Genomic DNA, 25,181 nt, shown 5'->3' on the forward strand with positions numbered 1-25,181 from the left:
CAATAATGCCCAAAATTTTCAACTCATTTTAGTATCAACTTTAAAGTCTAAGGACAAGTTTCATCTAAATGTCATCTAAACAACACATGCGTGAGATTTGCAGTACAATTTATCCTCAGGCAAAGTGCTCACTAGTTATAAGCCTGTGAAACCAACATGTCATAAGCTTAAAAAATCACAAGGTGGGCAGGCATGAAATAAGCAGTAAGCATTCTTATTCTAAAAGAGAAATAGTTAATAAAAGAATAACAGGTTCCAAGGAAGTCTAAACCCCCAAAGTACAGACCATACTAAAACCTCAAGGCTCAAGAATGATCTTCTCTGACTTAGTGTTCTATCTTTAAGACCCATTTGGGCAGAGGTCCTGCCTTTCAGATCCACAGAGGCAGGCATCTCACCTTCTGGACCTACTTGAGTGTGGTATTGGTCACTCCACCATTGTTTCTGAGAAAGAGACAAGACTTTGAGCCAAAAGGAGACCCTCGCCCTACGGTGACATTGTATGTCGGTCTTATGTCCATGACTCCCCTGGTGTGGAGTCGTGTACTGGGCTCCACTGGTTTGGAGTTGTGGGGATGACTCCACTTGCTTTGTTCCACTGGCAGCTAACAAATTGAAAAGTGCCAATGGGAACTCTTTGTAGTGGCCCAGTAGCACTTGCTAGGGCTCATGCTCTCTGGATCTATGAAGGGGATGGTAATCCCGATGGCTTCTTAGATGTCTCTCTTGATTTGGAGAACATTCCTCTAATATAGGTAGGCTGTCTGGGAGAGAGAGGGGAAGAGATGCTTACTAGAAAGGAGACCCAGAAGTGTTAAGATGGCTGACCCATACTCATCCCCTAATGGGATTGGTTGCCCACATCCTTAGCTTTTTCTCCTGAACATGCTTTCTCATTCTTTAAGGTATGAATAGGCCAAGAATTTTCCAAATCTCTAAGTTCTGCTGCCCCTTAGATTAACAATTCCATCCTTAAATTATTTTTCCATAGGAGGGGGAAGCACACCACGTTTCGATACGTTAGTTAGATATTTCCTCAGCCAAATGTCTACTTTCACTGTTTGCTAGTTATAGCTACCACAAAACATTAAGATACAGATACAATTCAGCCAAATCTTGTCCACTTTTTTTTTAACTTTAAAAATGTCCTTTATTTGGTAACATACCTCTATTTTAAAATTTATTCTTTTAAGTTATACACAACACCATGATATCCCCTGGAACTCAACCTGCTTAAGTTCAGTTCCCAGCATTCCCCAACTTCCCTCCCTCCCTCCACCAATCCTTTTTTAATCCATTTACAGTTTACTTTTTTCTTTTTAAATGTTTTTTTTTAATTTTTAATTGATTTTATTTTTAAACTACATGATAGCAGAATGCATTACAATTCTTATTACACATGTAGAGAACAATTTTTCATATCTCTGTTTGTATATAAAGTATGTTCACACCAGTTCATGTCTTCATACATGTACTTTGGATCTTGTCCACTTTATAAGAAGCGTGGCCTTTTCTCCAGTTTCTAATAACATGTTCCTCAATTCCATCTCAGCCCTCATAAGAATAAACATCACTATCAATTCCTACTAAAATTCTGTTCATGATTTCTCAGATATCCTCTAAGAAGGTTGAAGCTATCTCTACAGCATTTTTCTTCTTTTAGGGTCCTCACCAGGATTTCCTTTAAAGGTCTACTCATAAAAATGTAGGCTCTTTCTAGCATATACCTCAAAACCCTTCCTGCCTCTATGTATTATCCAGATCCCCAAACATTTTTATATTTGTATGCTTGTTATATCAGCACTCTGCTGCTTGGTGCCAGTTTCTGTCCAAGTCCATTTTGGCTGCTATAACACAAATAGCATATATTGTGTGGTTTTAAACAACAGACATTGGTTCCTTATAGCTCTGAAAGTCAGGGAGTCCAAAGTCAAGGCACTTGCAGATGCAGTGCCTGGTGAGGTTCCATTCCTCACAGATGGCTTCTTCTCACTGTGTTCTCACCTTGTGGGAAGGAATAACTGGTTTTCTGTGTTCTCTTTTACAGAGCACTAATTCCATTCATGAGGGCTCTGACCTCAAAACCTAATCACCTCCCAAAGGCTCTATCCCTTGGAAGTTAGGCCTTTAGCACATGAATTTAGGGGTGTCACAAGCATTCAGTCTGTAGCATTGTCACCTTTAGTTCTCTACTGGTTGAATGCACACTCCTCTCCTTGCTGTGCTCATCCCAGTTATAGTGATCAGACTCACTCTGAATGTCACCCCCATCTTCAGAACAGAACCTGATCACTTTTGTATGCCTGATTTAGACTTTGGTGCGCTGCGGTGTTCACAACGTATTTTTTTTTTAAATGGTGGTAGTTTTTTTATTTACCTTAAGTTATGACTTTCTGCAAAGGTAAATGTTTTATATTAAGAATCCTTTCCTGAGCCACTCATCTTCAAAAAGAAACCTTTGCTGGTCAACTAGCGTCATGTCAGTCTCTGAATTTAAAGAACATCATTTCATGCATCTCCTGTAAGCAGACTTCTTCCACTGCTTCCCTTTCTGACATGTTTTTCCATCCATTTTCTAGTTATGTCAAATCAGTAATGACAAGTCAAAGTTTGAGGATATGATCTTATTTATTTGTTACTGATAAAAAATTCTTATTTTTGACTGGACTCGGAAGTAGAAGCTCTCAGAGAAGACAGCCTGCGTCTCTTGGCAATCTGTTCCTGGCATTTTTCTTTGGCTTCTTTTCATTCTCTTGGCCAAAAGTTTGGCATATTCTGCACCCTCTTCCTTATTCTTCTTAGTACGCTGTTTCTTCAGAGCAATACGCCGGCGCTTGTGTTGCAGGACACGTGGAGTAACAAGACGCTGAATCTTTGATGCTTTGGTCCTGGGTCTTTTTCCCTTCCTTGTTTAAGGGTTTTCTGACGACATATTGGCAGACAACATCTTCCTTAGAGAGATTGAAAAGTTTGTGGATTCTACTGGCTCTTTTGGGTCCCAGTCTTTGAGGTACAGTAGTATCAGTAAGTCCAGGGATATCCTTCTCTCCTTTTTTCACAATAACCAAGTTGAGAATGCTCAGATTGGCATCCACAGTGCAACCTCAAACAGATTTGCGCTTTCTCTCTCCAGTTCGCCTGGGTCTATAACAGGAGTGCCCCTTACTCAGTAGTAGGCAAACACGGCCATGGGTCAAGACACCCTGCTTCATGGGGAAACCTTGTTTGTCGTTCCCACCACTGATTCAGACCACATAACCCTTCCATTCTTCACCCAGAGCCTCTGCAGCAACTTCTGTGGTCATAAACTTCTCATAAAAAGTACAAAGTTTGCGTTCATCGTCCACTTCAATGAGTTTCTGACAGCCAGTGGCTGGGAAGGAGATATTCAGCTTCATCTTGGAGCCACAACGTATTTAATTGATGAATGAATTGGTTAAGAGAGTTCCTGGAGATGCAGGAATAGATTGGTATGTTTCATTAGGAGCAGGGACAGGTCAGCCGAGTTGCAGAATGATAACCAGGGCAAGCTTAAGGTTTTTGACATCATGAAGTGTATCCATTTCCCTTTGTTTTCTGCATTGAACCTAACATTCTTGGGCATACACAAAAAACTCAAGAAAATGCCCACAAAACTCCCCAGGAAAATTGGAGGTAACATGTCAGTCTGGTGTGAAAGTGACCTTGTTCTTGGGAAAAAGCAATGTTTCCAGACTCTGTACCCTGCCTGACCTGCTGCCTGTTTCTTCAGGGTTTTGTCTCTCTGTCTACTTTCTCCCTGTGCTTAGTGACTAGATGTATTTAAAGGTCATCTCTCCTACGGGGCCATGGATAAAATGTCATTTTTTCCATTGACCCAGGAGTCCCTTAGAGTCAGTTTGGTGATCTTTAGAGTGTACAGAATGGCCTTTTGGATTTGCCACAGGGAACCAAGGAAAAGGATACCTGCTTTGCTGGCCATCTCCACCAGGCCTGACTTTACTACTGCTGAGTCCTTGGGCCCCTTGGGTCCTTTCTTGATGGGCTGAAATCTATCCTCAAGGACTTCTCGGGCCAGGAGACTTGCAAGCTCCAGAATCTTTTCTCTCTAGAATCTTATCCTATTGTCCCAAGATATTTGCCTTCCCAGCCTTTTGGAATAGTAAAGAAAAGAGCTGCCCGAGCCCCATATCAAACTCTCAACCTGAAGGAAGCCTGGGAATGCAGCGATCAGTATTCTTATCTTCACTGTCTGGGCAGGGAGAAGCTCAGTACAGAGGGCTGGGTAATGAACTACACACTGATGATACCGCTCTCTGCTCTCTGTCACACACGAGCCTGGGATACAACTGCAGACCTATTGAAATATGCTGTGGTGATATGGGGTTTCTTGCCAATATATCTGCTCTCCCACTTTATCCGTTTTTCCAGGGGCCAGTTTCTTCTCTTGTTATGAGGGGGAAGGGGCTTTTTGTTCCCACCGATTCTTCTGATTATCGATGGTCCTCTTGTGGTATGTCCAAACCCTTTGATGCATCCACTCTGTGGGCCACCAGAGCAATTCTCAGTTCAATCCTGGTATTACTGATGGAATGCAGGGTGGGTGATGGAGTAGTTCTCCATCAGTAGTAGTGCTCCCTGCTGAGCCTTGACATTGGGAGTACATTCATTGTACAATTCTGGTAGGCATTTGGCTTTATTGATCTCCTGATTTCATTTTGGAGAACCCTTCTTATGGACAATACACTAAAGGTTTATGTATAAGGATGTGAAGTGCAGTTGATTACATTATTCCCCTAGGTGACCTCTGCTTGAGCTCTTGCAGTATTGAGAGTCTTCCTTCCCATCTTTTTGAAGTAGCACCTCTTTGTCTTTGAACAGCTCCCACTCAGTATTTGAGGTCCCTTCCTTAGGGAGAGGCAAAAGGCTTTGTTCTTGGTAACTTGAACACATTAGGTCCAGGTTCCACTCTGATACAGCATTGTGACATGTTAGCTGCCTACTTCCTGTGCCACCACATCCTTGAGCATCTCTTCTCTACCTGGGGGACATCTTGGCCCCCCTCTGATGATAGTCCAATGTGACCAGTGATAAAGAGCTGCCGTATAAACATAGGCAACCAGGAACACAGGGCAAGCATGCTGAGAGGTAGAAGTGGGCCTGCACTCCACATTCTTAGAGAGGGGTGGCAACTTTGCTGGCCTGTGGAAAAGGGTGGGAGACTACTTGTAGAAAAAGAGCAATGTAACAAAACCAAGGAATCTAGGCTTAGCTCTTGGCCACTCATCCAGAAAAACCCCTACCTGTTGGGTCCACAAAGCTGGGAGGAGCTTTTCCAAGGGTCCATCCTCTCTCCCCCCAACTCTGACTATGAAGAAAGCTTCAGAGAAGGGGACACGATGTATGCTTACCTGATTGCACCTGGCTCCTATTGCACTTTTTGTGAATGACCAATGTTGATGGCTGGTGGGTACTGATGTTCTGCCTGAGCTCCTCAAATCCCATGTCTCAATCCACATCCAGCCTGTCTCTAAACCTGTGCTAAAAATTATCATGTGCCACTTCTGCTCCATTTTGCTGACTTGCAAGTCAGATCCCATACAACCCTCCCAGAGAGGGGTTTTTGCTCCTGGAGACTAGAAAACAAATAAAGGTTTTTTTTTTTCCCTCCTCACTTACACTCCTCCCATGATAATTAATTACCCCCAAGAAATGCAAGCAAATGTTTTCTTGGATTATAACAGCAGAACCCACGTGGAATTGCATGGGCTAGTCCTACCCTCTTGTGCACACCTGAGCTTACAAACACTTAGCCAGAAGCTGTGTTAGCAACACCCTGCTGCTCTGGCCCCTCCTGTGAAGAGAAAGAATTATGAATGCTTAGAGAGGGAATACAAAATGAAATTCTCAACCCTGGGCTTGCTTGATTATTATTTACTTTTTTCCAATTAGTTCATCCAGTACTAAAGATTTCCTCTAAGGTCTCAGGGTTAGAGATGGCCCTCTCTTCACTGGGCCAGTGAACAAAGAATAGCAACAAAATAGGAAATCAAACCATAATGCCAAAGGTTAGTGGGTAAAAGTAACAATTTCTTTTCTGTCCCTTGTTAGGAAGAAATGGATTTTGAAAACAGAGTACATCACTAACCATTATCCTAAGGGAGTAAAAAAAAAATCTCAACTGTTAGTTTACATTTCCCTAATAGCTTGCTATTACACTGCTGGTATGGCAATTTTCTTTAACAAAGCAGAATTTTAGTTGGAGCCTTTAAGTCAGTCTCTCTCTCTCTCTCTCTCTCTCTCTCTCTCTCTCTCTCTCCCCCCCCCCCCCGTGTGTGTGTGTGTGTGTGTGTGTGTGTGTGTGTGTGAACAATCTTTGCATGTAGGTCCCAGTAGCTATGCTTGTCATCAAACCAAACTTTAAGTTAAACCCCCACCAGTGTCTGCTTTACAAAGCCCCTGGCTGTCACCGGCTGCCACTGGTTATGGTCTGTTACTCTCTTAATGGAAGGTGACTACAGATGTAGTCTCCAACCAGTTAGTGGTGTTTTCATAATCACATCAACCTGCTAATTTTCATTATCCATTCAGGAAACACTGAGAGCATTTGTGAGTTTACAGCTAGAGGTAAGTTTGACCAGATCCCTGGACATATATACTTGGTTTCAAGTCTAAAGAATCCTAATGCAAGTAATGGAAAAAGATGTCTGACCCACCAGGGATCTGGATTGCGACCAGGCAGGCTCCTTTTCTTCATGATGTTTTCCCATTCACCACACATCTGCTCCTGGTTCTCTTAAGTATAGAAGGACTTGAAGAATTCTTGAAATTAACAGCAAATTTCTTGACAGATTTTTTTTGGGGAAAAGTTAGCAGTCTGTGATTCTTTAGTGTCTTGAAATATGAGTAAGAACAAAACCAGTAAGGTAGAATAAATTCAGCTATTTGGAATAATTAAATATCATTATGTTTAATACTAATCACTACATTTAACATATATTAGAGAATTACATTTAATACAATTCTAGCCTTTGCATTCTTTGCTCAATTTCTGGCACATAGTTTTTATTTTTTTAACACTTATGAATAATGTACTCTCTCTAAATTCCTAACCATGTTTGGACTGTTTATATCTTCAGGATTGATAACTTTGCTTAAACAGATTCTCAAAATATTAATGTGAAAATTTAATTTTCCTAAGGTGGAACCTAAATCTTGGTCTCCACTGAAACCTTTGAGGACTGGTCAGAGAGTTTTTGTGTATGTCAACTCCACCCCCCCCCCCATTTAATTCTAACAACTTGGGCACTCTCTTTAAATATTTCTAGATAAATGAGGGCTGGTAAGTAGGTGTGAGTTCAGAAGCTTGCACTTCTTTAAAAACTCTGGAAATGCATTTCATTTTAAGATTTTGAGTCAATTAGAGCAGCAAAACATGGTTGTAAGAAGCTCACACAACAGAAAGACATATAAAATCACAAAGCATGTGTTCTGTTTATCATATCCTCAATCCTGTTTCTCTAGTCTGACCAAGGACACGTCCCATGTTTGGTATGTATCTCCTGAATCATTTTCCCTCCATTTACATAAGCATGTGCAGTTTGAGGAAATTCTTATACAGGGCTATTAAATCTGCTCATTTATGAAAAGTAGATTCTTCCCCATCTGCATTGGCCATTCTACAGCCCAGGTGACGAACAGGTCATGAAATCCAAAGTTAACATGAACCACAGTCTAGAGATTGGCATGCAGGTTTATCCAGAGATATTCACACTTTGAGAGCTGCATGTATATTGGGCACATTTTTGATGACCCTGGCTCTGCACTAGGACCTTTAAAATATGAGCTTTGTTAATTGGTTGAGGATGCTTTAAGAACCTGACTCAGGGCTGACCAACAGATCCCTGCTTGTTCTGGGTCCTGCTTGTCTCTCTTGTCATGTCCAAGCCTTTATCTAGGATGTGTTATGGCCATCACCCTGACCAATCACAATGGGGTAAGCCTCAAAAGGGCACCAGCTTTTCTGTAGTAGACCTAGACGGACCAGCTTAAGTCAGTGGATGCAATCCATCTGACGTATAGAGCTCTCCTTAGGAGGGTAGGTCCTTCCCATTGCTGCAGATCTGCTTTGCCCATGATGTCTCCCAAGCTCATCCCCCCAACAGCTTCTCATGCTCTGCTATAACTTTTCTCCCTCTTAGGGCCATTTTGGGAGAAGTAGGTGAGGCAGTTCATGAAAAGGCTTAAAGCAATGCTTGGAATATTGTAGAGGCACATCACCCGTCATGTTAATCATTACTAGTAGTAGGAATGGCCATAGTACCAACAGCAACATAGGAAAACCCCAATAAATGTTTAGCTACTGTTATCATTATTACATATTTGTCCTTTTAAATGTCAAGCTTCTGTAAACAGTATGTCTTTTGTGCCACTGAGTATACAGTGGCACTTGGGACATTACCTGGCTTATGGTAATGATTCACCTTTTGCAGTTGTCTTTGCCTTATTAGGAAAATTGAACTTGTCTTTGGACAGGATCTCATGTCTAGGACCTTCTCCATTTGGAAAAGAAAGGGACCCCTGAGCCCATGATACAGAATGAAGAATCTGTCGCGTAGAAGTCTGTCCCTTTCATCAGAACAGCATTTGTAGATGACATAGGCTATTATGCCTTTACTGTGTCATTTTATGACTTAGCATAATGACTGAAATAACCCTAACAACAGAGGAATTATAGCATCATTTTCCATGACAGATTATTCAATGTTTAACATGTTTTCCATTTCAATTAATGTTCATTATTTTGTCTCTGGTTCAAAATACGCTACTATGTCAGCTATCTGAGTATCTTCCACTCTGCTTTAGAAGCAATTAGTTTTGATTTTGTAAACAAATTCAATTTTATTTTTGAATGGGCAGTTTGATATTAACATGAAAATCAAATGCTTGCAGACCCTTTGTGCCAGCGAACAAACACCGTTATTACTGGGAAGGGATCATTCTTCAATGGGTCCTCCACTGACAGGTCTGTCTTGTAGATCTGGTGAGAGAACAAAAGCAGGGCAGAAAAGAAGGCCCAGTGTCTGGTTATGTAAGCCTCAGTTTTCTACCTATGAATGGGGAGCCTCTACCCTCAGATGGGCATTGTGTATGAGGAAGCAGGAAGATGCATTTAGGGTATGTAGACTGGCATGTAGTGGTTACACAAAGCAAGTGGAGTGCCACTGTCATTATTTATAATCTTTATTATTTGGAATCACTTTATTCCTTCACCAACTTTTTACATGAAGAATAAAACTACCTGGAGTTATGCAAACATGTTAGAGTACACAAACATATGGAATAAAATGAATGACCCTTCTTCACTGACTGAAAGAAAAAAGCCAACAATTCAGTAGAATTGGAATGTTTTTAGCAACCATTCTTTCCCATTTCCCCCAAATCATTAAAATATTTTGGACACAGATTCTTGAATTGAATTCAGCAGCATTATGTCAGGAAATTTATTCTTGCACAGGTATTTAATGCTGAAAAAACTTTGCTGTCCTACCACTTTCTTGCTATGGGTCCTTACCATGGCACCACTCTACAATGGCCAAGTGTATTGCCAGGTCACAACCGATGTCATCAAAAAGTCCTGGGATCTGTGTGAACTGTGTGAAAGCAACTGGGCATGGTTGGTGATAGGAGATATCTGACTGGGGAGCAACTAGGCCCACTTTAAAGCAAGGGCCAGAAACAGTGACACGTGGAGATGAGGTTAAGGGGTCCCATTTCCAGGCAACTGGACAGGTGTACCTTGAAGAGAGTTGTCATGAGCTGGTCAGTCTTGCTGGTCACTGTTGTAAGAATGTGATCTTAGCCACTCTATTGAGTTGTTCTTGTAAATAAAATGTCTATTAATAGATTGACTTACATTACATATCTTTTTTTACCTTTTTAAATAATTTTGTTTTTTAAATCTATAAATAAAACTATATATATATTGTGCATTATATATCTTAAGGAAGTCTTCAGAGTGGCATTCCAAAAAAGCAGTTTTAGAGCAGAGTAAGTCCTTAAATTGACAGTTTCAGCACATGATTCTCTGGGATCCCGTTAACTTGTTAGAAGATCTGAATGTTGTTCTATTTGAGTACAACCAAATGATATTGTCTGACAGCTTCCAGTGTTTGAATTTCTAGGCTGCAATTCTTTATAAATGTAACTAAATTTTATATTTCTCACTTTTTAAAAAAAAAACATGTAAGACATTGAGAAATATAGAGAAACTGATTATTTCAGCAACTTTTAAGAATTCCTGGGAATTCTGATTTCTTCTCTCAAATTCTGAAGGTTAATATCTGTTGGCATCCTGGAACCACTGCATCAGAGGTCTTCAAGCATCTTGGGGAAAGTCTGATTGCCATAGTGTGTATCTGTCCTGCCCTCTGTGCACAGGAGAGCCCTCTCTTCCCACTTCCCAGTTGTCACTAGAGTTCTTTTTTGCTGATTGTCATTTCTCCCAATCTGAATTAGGATTTCTGGAGAAAAGGAGCCTGATGAATTCTTGTTTCTTAAATCACATACTATTTTTGTCTTCTTGTTAGTACTACTAATTTCTGGAAATGAATGAAGAAATTTCTAAAGGTTCAAATTAATAAGTTCACTTATTTTGGAGCAGGTCCATATGCTAAAGGCTAACCATGTTTCCAAGTACCAGGAGCACAAAATTATGAAACCCCAGTCATCATAATTTTGAGTGCACAGTATGTTGAGGAGGATACATGAACTGTAGTTAATGTCACCATTGGGCCTAATGAGACATAAATTTGAACAGTGTCATGATTAATTCTATCTGGGGTGCAGGTCACAGGATTGGAAAGGGCTTCACGGAGGGCAATGGATTTGAAGCTTGAACAAGAAATGGACATTTGCTCTGCACATAAAGCAGTTACCAAGTCCTTTAGACTTTAATGTGAACAGCACATGGAAGAGACAAGTGGATGTGGCCACTAGAGATGGAAGCAATAGAACTGAATGATGGGGAAGGTGGTAAGAGCAGGGGTGGGAGGAATCCAGGGTGGCTCCCAGGCTCTCAGCCTAGGAGTGCCCCATGCCTTGTTAGAATAACAGTAGCCTTTTCATTCTTTGTTGGGTAGAATTGAGGTGCTTGCTTGGAGATAAGTTGAGGAGCCTGACCCTGCTGCAAGAGATTATAGTGCCTGCAAAGGGGTCCCCAAGAGATGGTTCCCGGGAAGGTGGTATTTGAGTTGGCCTTGAGAAAAGGAGGTTGGAGGGAAGAAATGAAGGTGTATCAAGTGGAGAAAAAAGCACATGTGGCTGGAACAATAATTGCTGGAAATGATGGTGTGTGTGTGTGTATGTGTGTGTGTGTGTGTGTTGTATACACCTGTTTTGAGGGGATGGAAGCACAGGAAACACTGAACCTGTGAATTTAGATTACACCCTGAGAGGAGAAAATGGAGGTTCTAAACCTGGAAGTCTTGTGATCAGACTTACTCTAAGAACCATTCTTTTGCTTGAAAAGTATAAATGCTGAGAATTTTGATAGACTTTTTAAAAAAGATTGGGAGTAAATAGTTTAACAGATGGCAATAGGAAATGCTGGTGAAATCTCAGGTGTCTGACTTCTTTCTTGTTGCTTGGGGTTTTTCTGTGTGGTACCATCAGTCTGCAGGAGGTGAGGCTGCCCCTCAGCACCAGCCAGGCTGAAGCAGGGTCGGGGCTTGGTGGTGAGTGGGAAGGCTGACAGAACAGGGCCTGCTTACAGACTAGATCGTTGTGTCACCCCAGTTGACTAATTACTGGGATATTGCAATCCCATCAAGATTTCTTCATTGCGTTTTATTCTTTATCAACTTAAGAATTAGAATTGTGGGTCAGAAATCTTAGTCTTTTGCCTTGACTGCTTGGTCACTTTTTATGATTCACATTCAGTTGCAGGGATTGAAATATATATATAATATCAGGGGAAGTTATACCTTATTAGATTCAAAGATACATAAACTTATACACTTGGCCTCTGGAAAAAGACCACAGCTTTTGGTGCCATCTCTAGGGCCCTACATCTTTGAGGTTAAGACCACCTGGACTCGTCCCAATCTAACAGGTATGCTAGTTTCTTTAGAATTAGGAAAATCCAGAGTGGCTTAGCCTTTGTACCATAAGCACCCAACGCATTCTAGAATGGAGAAGTCAAAGGTAGTGGGTAGATAGCTATGGAGACAGTGTTTCAAAGGAGTTCTATTTATAAAATTGAATATTGGTAATGAAAGTACAGATTCCAAAACTGGAGATTGAAATGGCTCTGGATCTGTACAATGCTTTCCTTTGACAGTCTCCATTTGGCACATATGTCTGTTGTAACTGCCATGGGCCTCTGTGACATTGCAAGTTACTTTCCCTCTGCCTCTAATTCCTCATCTACACAATAAAGTGGCTGGACTAGATTAGTTTGAAGGTGTTTTCTGGTTCTGACATTCTATGGATTTGTGATGCATTACTGAGGAACCACTGCAGTGATCAGCATGGACAGACCTATCCACGCGCCACAGTGAAATCTTGAGCACCTAGGGTGCACCAGGCCTTCTAGAGCACACTGGTCAGCTTCACCCCACTGCCTCCCCAGAGACAGAGATGACTTGTCATTAACTGGGTGATTGGCAGCTGGCTCCTTCTTTTCCTCAAAGCCACTGATTCAGTGTTTGCTTCTTCCTCCCCTGCCTTTGGCTAAGCTCCGTTAGGCTTCTTTTCTCTGGGGCATCATTGTACACGGTTGTTTGCTCCAGAAAAGCTGCCACTCTTTGGACTTTATTGTCCCTTTCTTGGAACTTATAACAAGAACTACTTTAGCTACCCAGGAGAGGGGCTGCCAGATGCCAGAACTTCTTCCTGCATTTGCTGATTCATTATCAGTGTCAGACAATCTGCTGTGTGAATGATGATAAATGTGAGGTGTTCTGCTGAAGGAATCATGTACTCTAAGATTAACCCCATGCTGACAGCCTGCTCCTCTGTTGCAGAAGTCCCCTCCCCCACTCCATTCCTTTACCAGCAGTCCAGAATAAACACTGAAAGAGTCAGGTTTTTGTTTCTGATGAAGGATGATGATAGACCTCAAATCCATGTGGTTTATAAATGCAAATGATGTTTCTTATTACAAACAGAGGGGCAAGGCTAAGGTGGGCAGCTTCTGTGAAAGCAGAGTGACATTGAAGACCCCAAGAGCACCCAAGTGGGTATCCCTGTAGAATTTTTAAGCTAGTATTCTAGGTTGGAGTGAGATGGGTCAAGGAGGAGAGATTCATCCTTGAGTGCTGTTCCACAGCTGTGTGAATGCCACTCCAGGTCTTGCTACAAGTCAGCTACATGGCTTCAGGCAAGACTCTTCTCCTCTTTGAGCTTTAGTTTCCCTCTTTAGTAAAAAGGACCACATTGAACTAGGTGATCTCAAAGGATCCTTGTGGGACTTTCTTCTCTAGGGTTTACCCAGGGTCAGCACTGTGGCTTCTCCAGCCTGAATCCTCAATGGCCCCAAAGGCTGGGTTGTGGATGCACATTTGGTCCTCTGTGAAGTCACCCTCAAATATAATCCACCAAACAGACCTTCTTCTTCTTACTGCCTCTCGAATACTGCTGGGACACATTTGACATATGATAAGAACCAAATTAATGGGTGCTTCTTTGCTTTATTTGTCCTTCTTTCTTGTTCACTTCCCATCATTTAGAAGAGGGTAGGTCATTTTCAACATCAAACCCAAATTCCTGAGGATCTGGAGAATCATTTCTCACTTGGTAGAAAAGATATCCTCCTTCTGCCTTCATGGATTCTTTTGGGACATGGATGTCTTTCCAAACCTAGGGCTTGAAGATCGATCACATTTCTATGACAATGGTAATTTTATTCTCTATTATCTCATCTATTGGGGAAAATAATAATTGTAGTCATAGGTACTATTTTTATTGCTGCCTGTTTTGCAGGTTTTATACTGAGTTGTACGCATCATCAGCTCATTTAATCTTCTTAATATCTGCTTGAAGTAGATTCTATTTTCACCCATTTATAGATGAGGAAACTGAGACTTTAAGGATTAAATATCTTGCCAACGTCATGCCATGAAGAAGTAGCAGAGCTGAGTTTGAGCTTGTCTTTTTTTGAGAATCCAGATGCTAACCACTGTGTAGAACTGCCAGTGCAAAACACTTCAAGGGCACCATAATTGCCTGATTGATGGGCAGCCCAAAGATACTTGTCCTCTATCCAGAACTCAGCCCTTGGGCCATGGGAGTTGCTCCAAGTGGCTTTGCGGGAGAACAGCTTCAGCTAAAGGGAGAAGGGTGGCAGTTACTGCAGGCCCTATTTCAGTGGTTTATGATGCAGAGATGGGGTTCCTTCTGTGGACATAAGCCATCCTAATAGTGCCATTTATCATTATGACATAGGTTAGAAAGAGGGGAAGCTAGAGCTGGAATGAAAGAGTAGAATTCTGATTATTTTAACAGTTGGAAGTGACATCACCTCAGAGCTTCTATTGAGTGGCAAATTGGAAGCCAGACTGAAATTGCTTTAAAATGTATCCAGAGATAGTTTTCTGCAGCTGTGATGAAGTCTTTCGGTTGTGTTTGGAGATGCGTTTCTATCTAAAGCACTCATGGAGTAGCCTGTGTATCACCCAAATGGAAGGCTGCCCATCAGCCCCAGGAGATTTGAAGGCTCCAAAGAGCTATTCTGGGCACTAGTGATATGCCACACCTGGCATTGGGGCTGATTGAGCCACCCTCCCTTATTGTTTCTTTAAAATATATTGTTTATGACTTTATATGTCAGCAAATAATGCTTAATATTTAGTGGCCACACTGTTTCTTTGGTCCAGCTGTGAAGTTAAGCCTCAGCTTTGGAACAAACTCTTCCACCTCCATTGATGAGTAGAAAAAGTGGGAGTGCTGTCTATGGGCCCCTGGGATTCCATTGTCCACTGTTCTTTAAGGGGTGTTCCATTTGTTCATCTGACCTTGGATTCTGAAAACCGGGAGGAAAAACCAATGAGAACTGGAGTTTTAACTAACCTATCCCATTTTTTTTTCATCTTCAGGCAAAAGAAGGGGAACGTGGCCCACAAACACTGGGTTGGACCTTCGAATTTGGTCAAGTGCAAGCCCTGTCCTGTGGCACAGTCAGCCATGGTCTGTGGCTCTGATGGTCACACCTACACGTCCAAGGTGGGTCTTCTTTATTTTATTGTTATTATTATTATTGATCATAAAAAATACTGTAGGTCTGCTTGTCAAATCTCTGCCAAAACAGGAACCTGGAAAGGTTCAAGAACTCTAGGCCTTGCCTTGGAGAAGCTGTTACATAAATAGACACAGAGATATTCTCTGACCAAGGAGGCAAGCAAAATAAAAATGTTAGTCCTATGTAATTGGACTGTCCAAGGCTTAGGGGAAAGGGTGGTTCTGTGAATAGTGTGTGAGCCCAATGTTAATGTCGAAGAACCTGGAGATGAGGTAGCACACACAGCTTAGCTGATGTGGAGCAACCCAGGGAGGATGGCTCGGGTTGCTGCTTAGTGGATGGTGCCGTGGAAGGAAGGACTGTGATGTCAGCCCATATTTGTCAGCACTTCTGGGCATCTAGGACTCACCAAGCATTGCATGGGCCCTTAATATGGTACTGCTTATTTCTTAGGGACATTTGGGGACTCCCAGTCTCAAAGGACCGAGGAAAGTATGGTGATGTGACATTTTAGCCCAAACCAACAAAAAGAAAGTGGTTTTATATAAAAGAGGCCAGGGTAAGGCAGGTCTATTTATTCTTATTGGAGGGCTGAGGAGCAGCTTTGAAGGGAGCACTGAACTGGGCTTGTTAAGCAGGATTTATAAGTAGGGAGGCAGGGGTCAGGGTGGAGAAAGGAGCTGATACTTTGTTCTTGGAATTTCAAACACTCTCCTTGGGTAAAGTTGTCCACCTGTATTTGAGAATGGGTGCATTTCACTGGTATATGAATTAAAGAAAGGGAAACCAAATGATCTAAGAGTTTGCTTACTTGACAAGTTCATATTTCATACCCAGCACCGCCTTGGGGTCTGGCCTCATACTAGGTGTCAGGGAGCTGGTGTGCCGCCAGTTGGCTGGGCTGGCAAGATGAACTAGGTTCAAAGGAACTGGCTGTATCAATAACTGAGAAAATGGCAAAGAAAACACGCATCACACGAACATGAGTTTCTAAGATAGAGAGTGGGACGGCTCAGTGACCCCAAGGGTCAGCTCCATGTTGGCAGTGCTAGAAGGAGAGTGTGTGCCCAGATTCTTTTTATTTTATGGGGGGGAGGGGCACACACAAAGGAGGTCCCATGGAATGTTCTTCACCAATAAGGCAGGGAATAGGGTTTCGAAGGTGGAGTCTTACTTTGTGATGTCTTGTGGTCAGCAGATTGATTGACATCTTGGCAAGTCACACCCATCTCAGGTGCTGTGTGGGATCACAGGCAGAGCATGAAGAGAGGCACATTTGTATCGCACAGCCCAATCAGCATGCAATGCAAGTCCCCTGATACACTCAAATGTGCATAGCTCACACACACAGCCCATGGATGGCTCAGGACACTGGTATATGGGTACATATCTCGGGAATTTTCTGCATGACATGCTGCAGGGGTGGAGCTGGCTTCCAACCAGTGCTGCAAGGCCTTTATCTGTCACTTTGTGTTCCTCTGTAAGGTTCCTCTTGCAGAGTAGTCTGTGGCTAAGGAGTTGCCTTAAGGGAACAACCAGAATACTTTTGACCATACTGCCCTGTGATTCTGAGCTTTTCTGCTGGGTGTCTTATTTGTCCTTGCCCTTCTCACTGTTGGTGGTCTGTGTTCTCAATAAGCCCCATGCAGGTCCTCACACCATGGAGATTCCACAGTCCACAGGCTGAGGTGGACCCTTACTGCCTGCCATTCTCAAAGGCTTACTTGGGTCACTTTGAGGCTATGGCAGCTCTTCCCTGGGGATTTTGCAATGCATAAATAGGTCCTGTATTTTTATTCATTGAAAATAGAATTTTATTCCAACCACATTTCTACCTTTCTTCCCCACCAACTAAGGGGAATACATCTTACAAAACAGGAAGCCAGAAAGTATACTTCAGTCTGGCTTGTACTCAGACCCATGTAATTTACTTGAGGACCTCAGTAGCATAGTCATTATACAATAATTTATTTCCTTAATTTATTTAAAAACTATCATTTGAGCCCTCTGAAGTTCCAGGCACTGTGCTAGGTGCTGGGGACACTTATAGTAGGAATAAAAATTTGACTCTTTTCATGACTTGAATTAGTAATCCTTACCTTCCCCACTGTAGAACTTCCCTGTGAGTTAGAACTTCTCTACCCAGGGTCACAGCTGGTACCTCCTGGCTAAATAGCCCCATCCCCAAGCTTAACCCACTTTCCCCCCTTTCTTTCCTCTCTTTTATCTCGGATGGAATCAAAGTTTGCAACAGCTTGCAGTGATGGGCCTCACTTGTGACACCTTAAACACATCTGGAATAGTAGATATACAGGGGACACTGATAAATAATTTTTATCCCCCATCCCAAAGGCATCATTGTCTTTCACCAGGGTCCAGATGCTGGGTGTATAGACAGTGCTGAGAGGTCCCTTAAAAATGCAGATTCAGATATAGCAGGTCTGGGTTGGGACCTGAGATTTTGCATTTCTGACAGGTTTCCTGGTGATGGCCAGGCTGCTGGTTTAAAGACCCCGCTTTGAGTGGCAGGGACTTCAGCTTGCACAGCCATCTCCTAATAGGCATCCCTACCTTCATCTTCCCTTCTCCAAGCTTGGAGTCCATTTGCACATAAAAGAAGAGGGGATGATTCTGTAGGAAAAGTCTGCTGGTATGTCTCCCCTGCTTCACTGTTTGGGAAGTTTTGCTGCTAGAACTGAACTGACTCTTCATCATCACTAACAAAAACCTCCAGAGTCTGACTTGTTCCTACTTCAAAATCACCCACAGAAAGAACCTTTCTTCATCCATTTATTCAATAGCTGCTTGTCGAATACCTCCAGTTCATCTAGGTATTGTGCAAAAGATGATGGATAGTGGGAGAGTTGTGAACAAAATGGATATCATTCCTGCACATGTGGAGGTCACTGTCTGGTAGGAGAGACAGAAATAAATAAGTAACAAAGCACATTAATTGTAATTTCAAATGTTAATAAGTACTATAAGGCTTGGTGCTAGGAAAGAAGTGAAGAGAGACCTGCTTTATAGGGGCCAGTGAGGGAAAAGTCTCTCTAAGGAGGTATCCTTTCAGCTGAGAATGGAGGGGTAGGATGTTCCAGACAGAATGGCATGGGCAAGGGCTCTAAGGCAGCATGATGTCTTTGCAGGACTGAGATGATTCCCACTTGGCTCTAAAGATGAGGAGAGAGGCAGGCATGTAAGATGAAGGGGACAGGGAAGATGTCAAGAATAGTCTTAAGACAGGACATTTAGCAAACTGGAAGATGAGAAGTTATAGAGAAATTCTAGGCTTATGGGAAAATGAGTGCTTCAATTGCCTTAAAAATGTGAAATCCCCAAAGCAGAGACAATGCTTGTCACCATTTCCTCTAGGTGTGGGGTGTGGGATATAATGGGTGCTCAGTGACCAGAGAGACGCCAACCAGGGCTCTAGCTGAGGAGGACTAGGAAGACTCCAGTCTGCCTGTCTCATTCTGGATTTGAGAGCACAGGATGGACAGAGCTTAGTGACTAAGAGAAATAAGCCATCCCCATCCTGGCCAAGTTGCTTAGCTAAATCCCCAGCCTGGAGCTCTGGCAGAGAGTTCGTGGCTCCTTCTTTCTTCTCTCTTTACAATGGTTCCAGCTTGTGCCATTTAAATCATTCCCTCCAGCTCTGGAATAAACCTTCTGATCCTCAAGCCTGAGACGGGAGACATGGGTGTCAGTGAGAATCATGACTGTTTGGGCAAGTGGCAGATTGCACACCAAGCCTCCACAAAAGCCTGCTGTTATGGTTTAGATATTAGGTATTCCCCAAAAACTCATGTGCAAGACATGGCAAGAAGGTGAAGTGATTGCATTATGAGAGTCTTAAGCCAATCAGTGAACCAACCTCCTGATAAGGAATAAGGAGGGAGTAACCATAAGCAGGTAGGGTGTGGCTGGAGGAGTTGGGTCATTAGGGGCATGCTTTGGGGGTTTATATTTTGTATCTGGCAAGTGGAGTTTCCCTTTCTCTGCTTCTTGGTAGCCATGTCATAACCTGCTTTCCTCTGCCACACACTTCCGTCATGCTGTCCTGCTTTAATTAGAGCCCCCAAAATGGAGCCAGCTATCTATGGACTAAGATCTCTGAAACCTTGAGCCCCCAAACACTCTATCTCACAGTCACAGAGGAGCTTGAAAGGCCGGCTTCCCTTGACCTCTGAGCACAAGGAATGATAGCAGTATGTCAATTGCCTAGGAAATGCTTTTGGAAATATTCATTGGTCCAGAACCCCAAGGGTCTAGGCAGGGAAGGTGGCTTTTTGGATATGAGAAGGTTGCCACTTTCAGATGCTGGCAAATAGCTAATTTAAGAGACAGGATTAGAGTTTAAAAGAACCATCTGTAATGACTTTTTTTTTTTTTTTTTGATACTGGGGATTGAACTCAGGGGCACTGGATCCTAGGCCATATTCCTAGCCCTATTTTATATTTTATTTAGAGACAGGGTCTCTCTGAGTTGCTCAGCACCTCACCATTGCTGAGTCTGGCTTTGAACTTGGAATCTTCCTGCCTCAGCCTCCTGAGCCGATGGGACACAGGCATGCACCACTGCGCCCAGCTCTGCAATGACTCTTGATTAATCTTCACAGGACAGTGTATGTCTATATAGTGTCGAGCAGAGAGCCCTTGAGGCCTTCCCCAGTAGGGTGCTGCTGGGACAATAGTGTCTTTCAATTCCTGCCCTAGTTTGACTGAGATCTGAGTCTTCCAGACCTGCTCAACTCTTTTCCAGGAACAAAAGAAGAGACCTAAAGCTGCCTTATCAGAAATTGTGGTATCTTTCTCCTATTTTCCATATGTGGTATCTTAGTCAGTTTTCTATTGCTGTAACAAAATGACAGAGATAATCAACAAATTTGGTATTATTAGGAAGAAAGGTGAAATTTTGGGCTTACAATTTTAAAGATGTCAATCCTTCCTGGCTTGGTCCTGTGGAAGCACAATTCACCATAGCAGGAGCATGTGGCAGAATCATGGCAACCATGTGCCCAAACCTAGCTTCTTCCCACTAGGCCATACCTCCTGAAGGTTCCACCACTTCCCAGTGGTACCACTAGCTGGTGACCAAGCCTTTAACACATAGTAGGCATTTGAGGGATATTTAAGAGCCAGACCATAGGCCTCAAGGGATAAGGCAGGTAGCAGAATTTGACACCCAGGCCCTTCTGACTTTTTGTGATCTACCTACTTATATCTGAAGTTAAAACAAAAAGAGGGATGGTAAGAGGGGGCAGCATTACAGTAAAAAATTGTGTTGGTGCTTGGCCTTTGTGTCCTAGCCTTCTTTCTTTTCCTTTTTTTTTTTCTTTCTGAATGTAATTGAGCAAATATGACTCAGTCAGAAGCTGTGTGCTGATTGCTCAAGACCTTGAAGCACAGCACAGATCTAAACCCCTGTGCTAGTCAGTAAGGCTTTCTTCCAGGGGTCATATTTTGCTCTGATCAAGTTTAGTACTGGAGTGTTTTAATTATTGCCCTTAAATATATGGTCACATGTTTTTGTTGAGGTTCTAAAGGACATTTAATCTCACAGACAAAGCACTGAAGGACATAGGTGAATTCTTGACTAATAGAAGTGAATGGGTTAACTATAAATGGACAGATGACTTCTCATCCTAAATGTTGTGGCCTTTTTTAGATCATTGCTGTCAGAAAACAGGACAGATGGGACCCTGCTTCATGTATAACCAGAGACAACTTGATATCATTAGGTCAAAGTCATAAAAAATAATTTGGGCAAAAATATATTATAGTCTGGGTCCTATTATCACCATACCCCATGATGAATCATCACACTTGTCCAGGTACATTTTTTTTCCCCTTCAGAGCTGAGGGGCATTATCAGAGGCAACAAGAAGAAGCCGCCTGATCACTGACTTGTCCTTGATGCTCATGTCTGTCCTCAAGTCACATAAAACAAGCTTTCCTTCTGCACCTTGGCCCATGATAGGGCTTCTAGAACTAGGGTCTGCATTTAGGAGTCTCATTCTATAGCAGGTCTCTTCTGTCCCAATACTTGTGATAGCACTCAGAGCTCTGTGACTCCCTGAGGATCCAAAATAAAGTTCACAAGACTGCCCAGAGTAGAGGTAAGAGATGTTACATGACAATCAATGTTCATTCCACTCTACAGAGTAGAGCCCATAAAAGATAAGGAACAGAAGGGCACTGTTGGGATGGACACATGGAAGGCCAATGCCATCACCGGTCAGAGAAGGTGAAGCATGGCCTGACCCTGGACCTCACTTCCAAGCGGTATCATATCATACCACCCTAAGTCATTTCTTAAATGTCCTTAATGTCACATTATTCCAGCTAGGAAAACTGATATAGTACAGAAATTCAGTAAATATTGATTGAGTTCTTCCTTATTCTGTTACGTGCATTGTGCTAAATACCAGGGATTGGGCAAAGGACAAAATAGGCCAAGTTTCCCTTTTCATGGAACTTACAAGGAAGCTAGACAAATTGAAAAGTAACTGACTTTCATTATAATCATTCCTATGTTTCTCCTCCCCACCAACCAGTGAGGCATTGTTAAAGTGGTGAAACCTTTAAGAATGGGAACATTGTGCAAGGTAATTAGGTTGTTGAGGCTGCTGACCTTGGGAGGGATGAAACTGATATGGTGGATTAAGTTCTTTTGGGAATGGGTTATTAAGCAGAGCAAGACTGGCCCCTCCTTGGGCTCTGAGTTCCTGTCTTTCCATGTGATCCCAACTCACACCACGATGCATATATAGCCAAGGTGGCCCTGTGAGCTAAATAAAAATATTTTCTTTTTATATTACCCAATCTCAGGTATTTTGTTATAATAACAGAAAGCAGATTTAGACAGTAGATACTTAGATAAGGGAAATTTGTGTGCTTCAATAGTGCTGAATAGGGCCACCTGTGCCAGTTTGGAAGTATGGGCAGTCTTCTTAAAGTAAGTGATGGTGCCATTAAGAACTTAAGGCTGGAAAGAACCTACCAGAGCAGGAATGGGGCCAGGGATTCATTGGGTCAGAGGGAAGAGGGGCTTGAAAAGGATGAAAGAAAAGAGAGGCACCTTGACACTGGTGCAGTGTCAGTACGGCTGGGTCACTTGTGGAGTGAGGGTAGGGATGAACCAGCACAGAAATGAGGCTTGACAAATAATCAGGGTCACATTCAGCAGCCCTTTGAAGACCATAAGAAGGGGGCTGGACTTTACCTGGAGAGCTGTGGGGATCCCATTGAAGAGTGTTGTTTTGAATTTTCTTACACTGGTGTATCAGGAAAGTTTGGAGCAGGACTAGAGAGGCAGGATGACGGTGTAGGTCATGAACCATGGTAGCTTCAGAGATGGATAGAAAACAGTCTGCAGAGGTCTTGAGGAAGTTAAAGCTGACCTTGGGACTGTTTAAATTTCAAATATAGAAGGCCAGTTTATCTCTGAGCTTAGGACATCTTCACCATCTTCATCTTGGCTGGACTTGCAAATCCTGCCAACAGCTCCATGGCTTCACTTGGTTTGTCTGAGGACCCATTGTCTCTGAAGTGCTTTTGGATCTCTGCTGTTAAATGCACAGAAAGATGAAGGCGTAGAGAAGCAGGACCAGAAAAGGGTCCTGGCTGCTAATTTTTAATTCTATCTGTAAGAAGAGAGGCCTGGATTCTGCTGACTAGAATTTGACATCATTTGACTAGAATCTAGACATCATTCAGGGGGCTACCCTAGGGTTTTTCACCCCATAGGGCAAAGCTGTTTTGGAAAATAGGGACAGATTTGATGTGATGCTAGTGTTTTGGAGGCTCAAAAAGGGACAGGGGAGGGGGGGTCTCACTGCCAGGCATCCTTCCCTGGGACTTCACTGATTTGTTCAAAACCTGCCCACCTGACCGAAGATCAGACATGCAGGCTGTGCCTGCTCCCTTTCCAGCACAAAGTGCTCAACCTGGCCTCTGAGGAGAGGGCTCCCTGGGTGATGTCAGGTGTCCCGAGAGCCAGCCTGTTCTCTGGCATCAGCCTAGCTATTGGTAATTGGCAACCAAGCAGGCAAACGCCCATCTGCTCTCCCTCCTCCTCCCCCTCACATTTTCTTCCTTAATCGCTGTTAAACAATTAGCAAATGGCTCATTTATGTCTAGACGGGGAAGAGAGATGCGGAGTTAAGAACCTCTGTAGAGGAAAATGTTTCTCTTCCGTTCTGAATGTGCACACGTGAGGGAGGGGTAGGGAGCACTTGCTTTACAAGGTTGGCATTTCTTGCAGCGCATTGTCACTGCAGACTGTATTATTTTTTCAGAGGCATCTTAATAGTTTCCAACAATTGCTACCAAGAAAAGGTCACGTTTGAAGTTCTTGGCAAGTGCAGTCTCTGTTGGCCGGCATTTCCCAAGAACAGGCTATTCTAAGGGTTGGAGCCAACTAAGGGTGTGGATTTGTGAGAATTCTCCAGATGGCTTCAGGCTCACTCTGTCTTTCTCCCAGACTTCTGACCCTGTGAGCATGTCAGGCATGAAAGGTTTTCATGTGTGGCAGAATTGAGGTTGTCAGTTGTTTGTGCGGGGCGGGGGGCGGATATTTGGGGTCGGCCACTCCCTCCAGACCTGTGGATTGAGAATGATCATTCCTTGCAAATGGCTCATCTGCAGGGACCTTGCAGAACGTAGGTCGTAGAAGGTAGAAGCTGAGGGGAGAGGGCTTGCATTTGTACATTCCGTACCCTGCAGGAGAGGACAGTGACAGTAGTACAGGCACAGTGACCAAGGGCAGCAGCAACCAGGCAAGCCAGGCATGCTCTGCTCTGGGCAGCACTGCAGGGAGAAGTTCCTGACCCCATCCAAGCAAGTACTCAGGTGATAGTGGAAGAAAAGAATCATGTGCAGATAGATCCCAGTGGGCACCAGCAGTCTGAGAAAGGGCTCAGGTAGTAGATTTCATTATTTTTTTTTCTCTTTCCTAGAAGAGGCCAACAGTAGAGCTTTTATGACCTTAGAGATATACTCATGGCATCTAGCCAACTCTAAGCAATTTTGCTTTATATATTAAACAGTTGGAGTTTTCGGGACAAATCCCCCATGGCAGATGCCCCGATTTTGCATTTTTCCCTTAGGCTTTGTTCACTCATAACTTCATTTCCTTTGTCTGGGGAGCCAAATATCATTTGATAATGAGAGCCCGTTTACCTGGTGTGAAGACCCTCGACTGTTATTTTAAATAGAATTCTCTTGCCCCTGTTTTGTTGTCATGGTCCCCTTTCTTCCTTCACAGGGCTTTTGGAAGGAACAAGTGTGAATAAAATTTAAAATATTAACTATGCCTTATTCAGGATATAGTTTCTGGCTGCTGGACAAAAACCCAAATGAAACAGAAACTTAAATAGGATCCTCTTTTGTTTCTCTCTCTCATGTAAACATTCCACACATGAGCTGCCCAAGGCCAAAATGCTACCTACAGACTTTTGATGACCAAGAACCTTTTAGCTTGTTATTCACTTTCTCCATAATTGGAATCGTTGAGCTTTTGTGTCTGAGTTGAGAATGTCTGCTGCGCCCAGCTAGTAGGAAGAGAGAAAGAAAAGGAGGCACAAAAGGAGGCACAGCCTGGAATTCACGAGCATCACTTCTGCTCATGTTCCACTGGCTAGAACGTAGTCGTAGGCTGCACTCAGCTACACAGGAGGCTGGAGAAGGTAATTTTTATTCTAGGCAATTATGTGCCCATCCAAATATATGAGTTGTATGGTTTGAAAAAAGGGCAGAGTGAACATTGGGGCTATCTGGAATTCACGACTATAGTAACATTTAAATAGCAATAATGACAGTGACAACAAGAATAGTATTTAGTTATTAAGCATGTGTTAAATACTGTGATGTTGTGCTAAGTGCCGCAATATTATTTTATTCTCTATTATATTATTTCATCTCATTTTACAATAGACCTTTGACATGGGTGCTATTATTAGTT

General features: G+C 42.8%; 1 protein-coding gene and 1 pseudogene across 1 annotated transcript in view; one reads left to right on the forward strand and one right to left on the reverse strand.

Annotated features, from left to right (window-relative positions):
- Positions 1–25,181, forward strand: part of Spock1 (SPARC (osteonectin), cwcv and kazal like domains proteoglycan 1) — a 515,785-nt gene that overhangs the window by 371,965 nt on the left and 118,639 nt on the right. Inside the window, exon 5 of the mRNA XM_046465855.2 lies at positions 15,075–15,201. Within this exon, the coding sequence (XP_046321811.1) occupies positions 15,075–15,201 (127 nt within the window). The remainder of the gene's footprint in view (positions 1–15,074; positions 15,202–25,181) is intronic.
- On the reverse strand, positions 2,653–3,400 carry LOC124107670 (small ribosomal subunit protein eS6-like; annotated as a pseudogene).

This window comes from Marmota monax, unplaced genomic scaffold (genome assembly GCF_021218885.2).
Source record: "Marmota monax isolate L192 unplaced genomic scaffold, Marmota_monax_Labrador192_F-V1.1 WCK01_AAM20220418_F8-fsc00097, whole genome shotgun sequence".
NCBI classification, from domain to species: Eukaryota; Metazoa; Chordata; class Mammalia; order Rodentia; family Sciuridae; genus Marmota; species Marmota monax.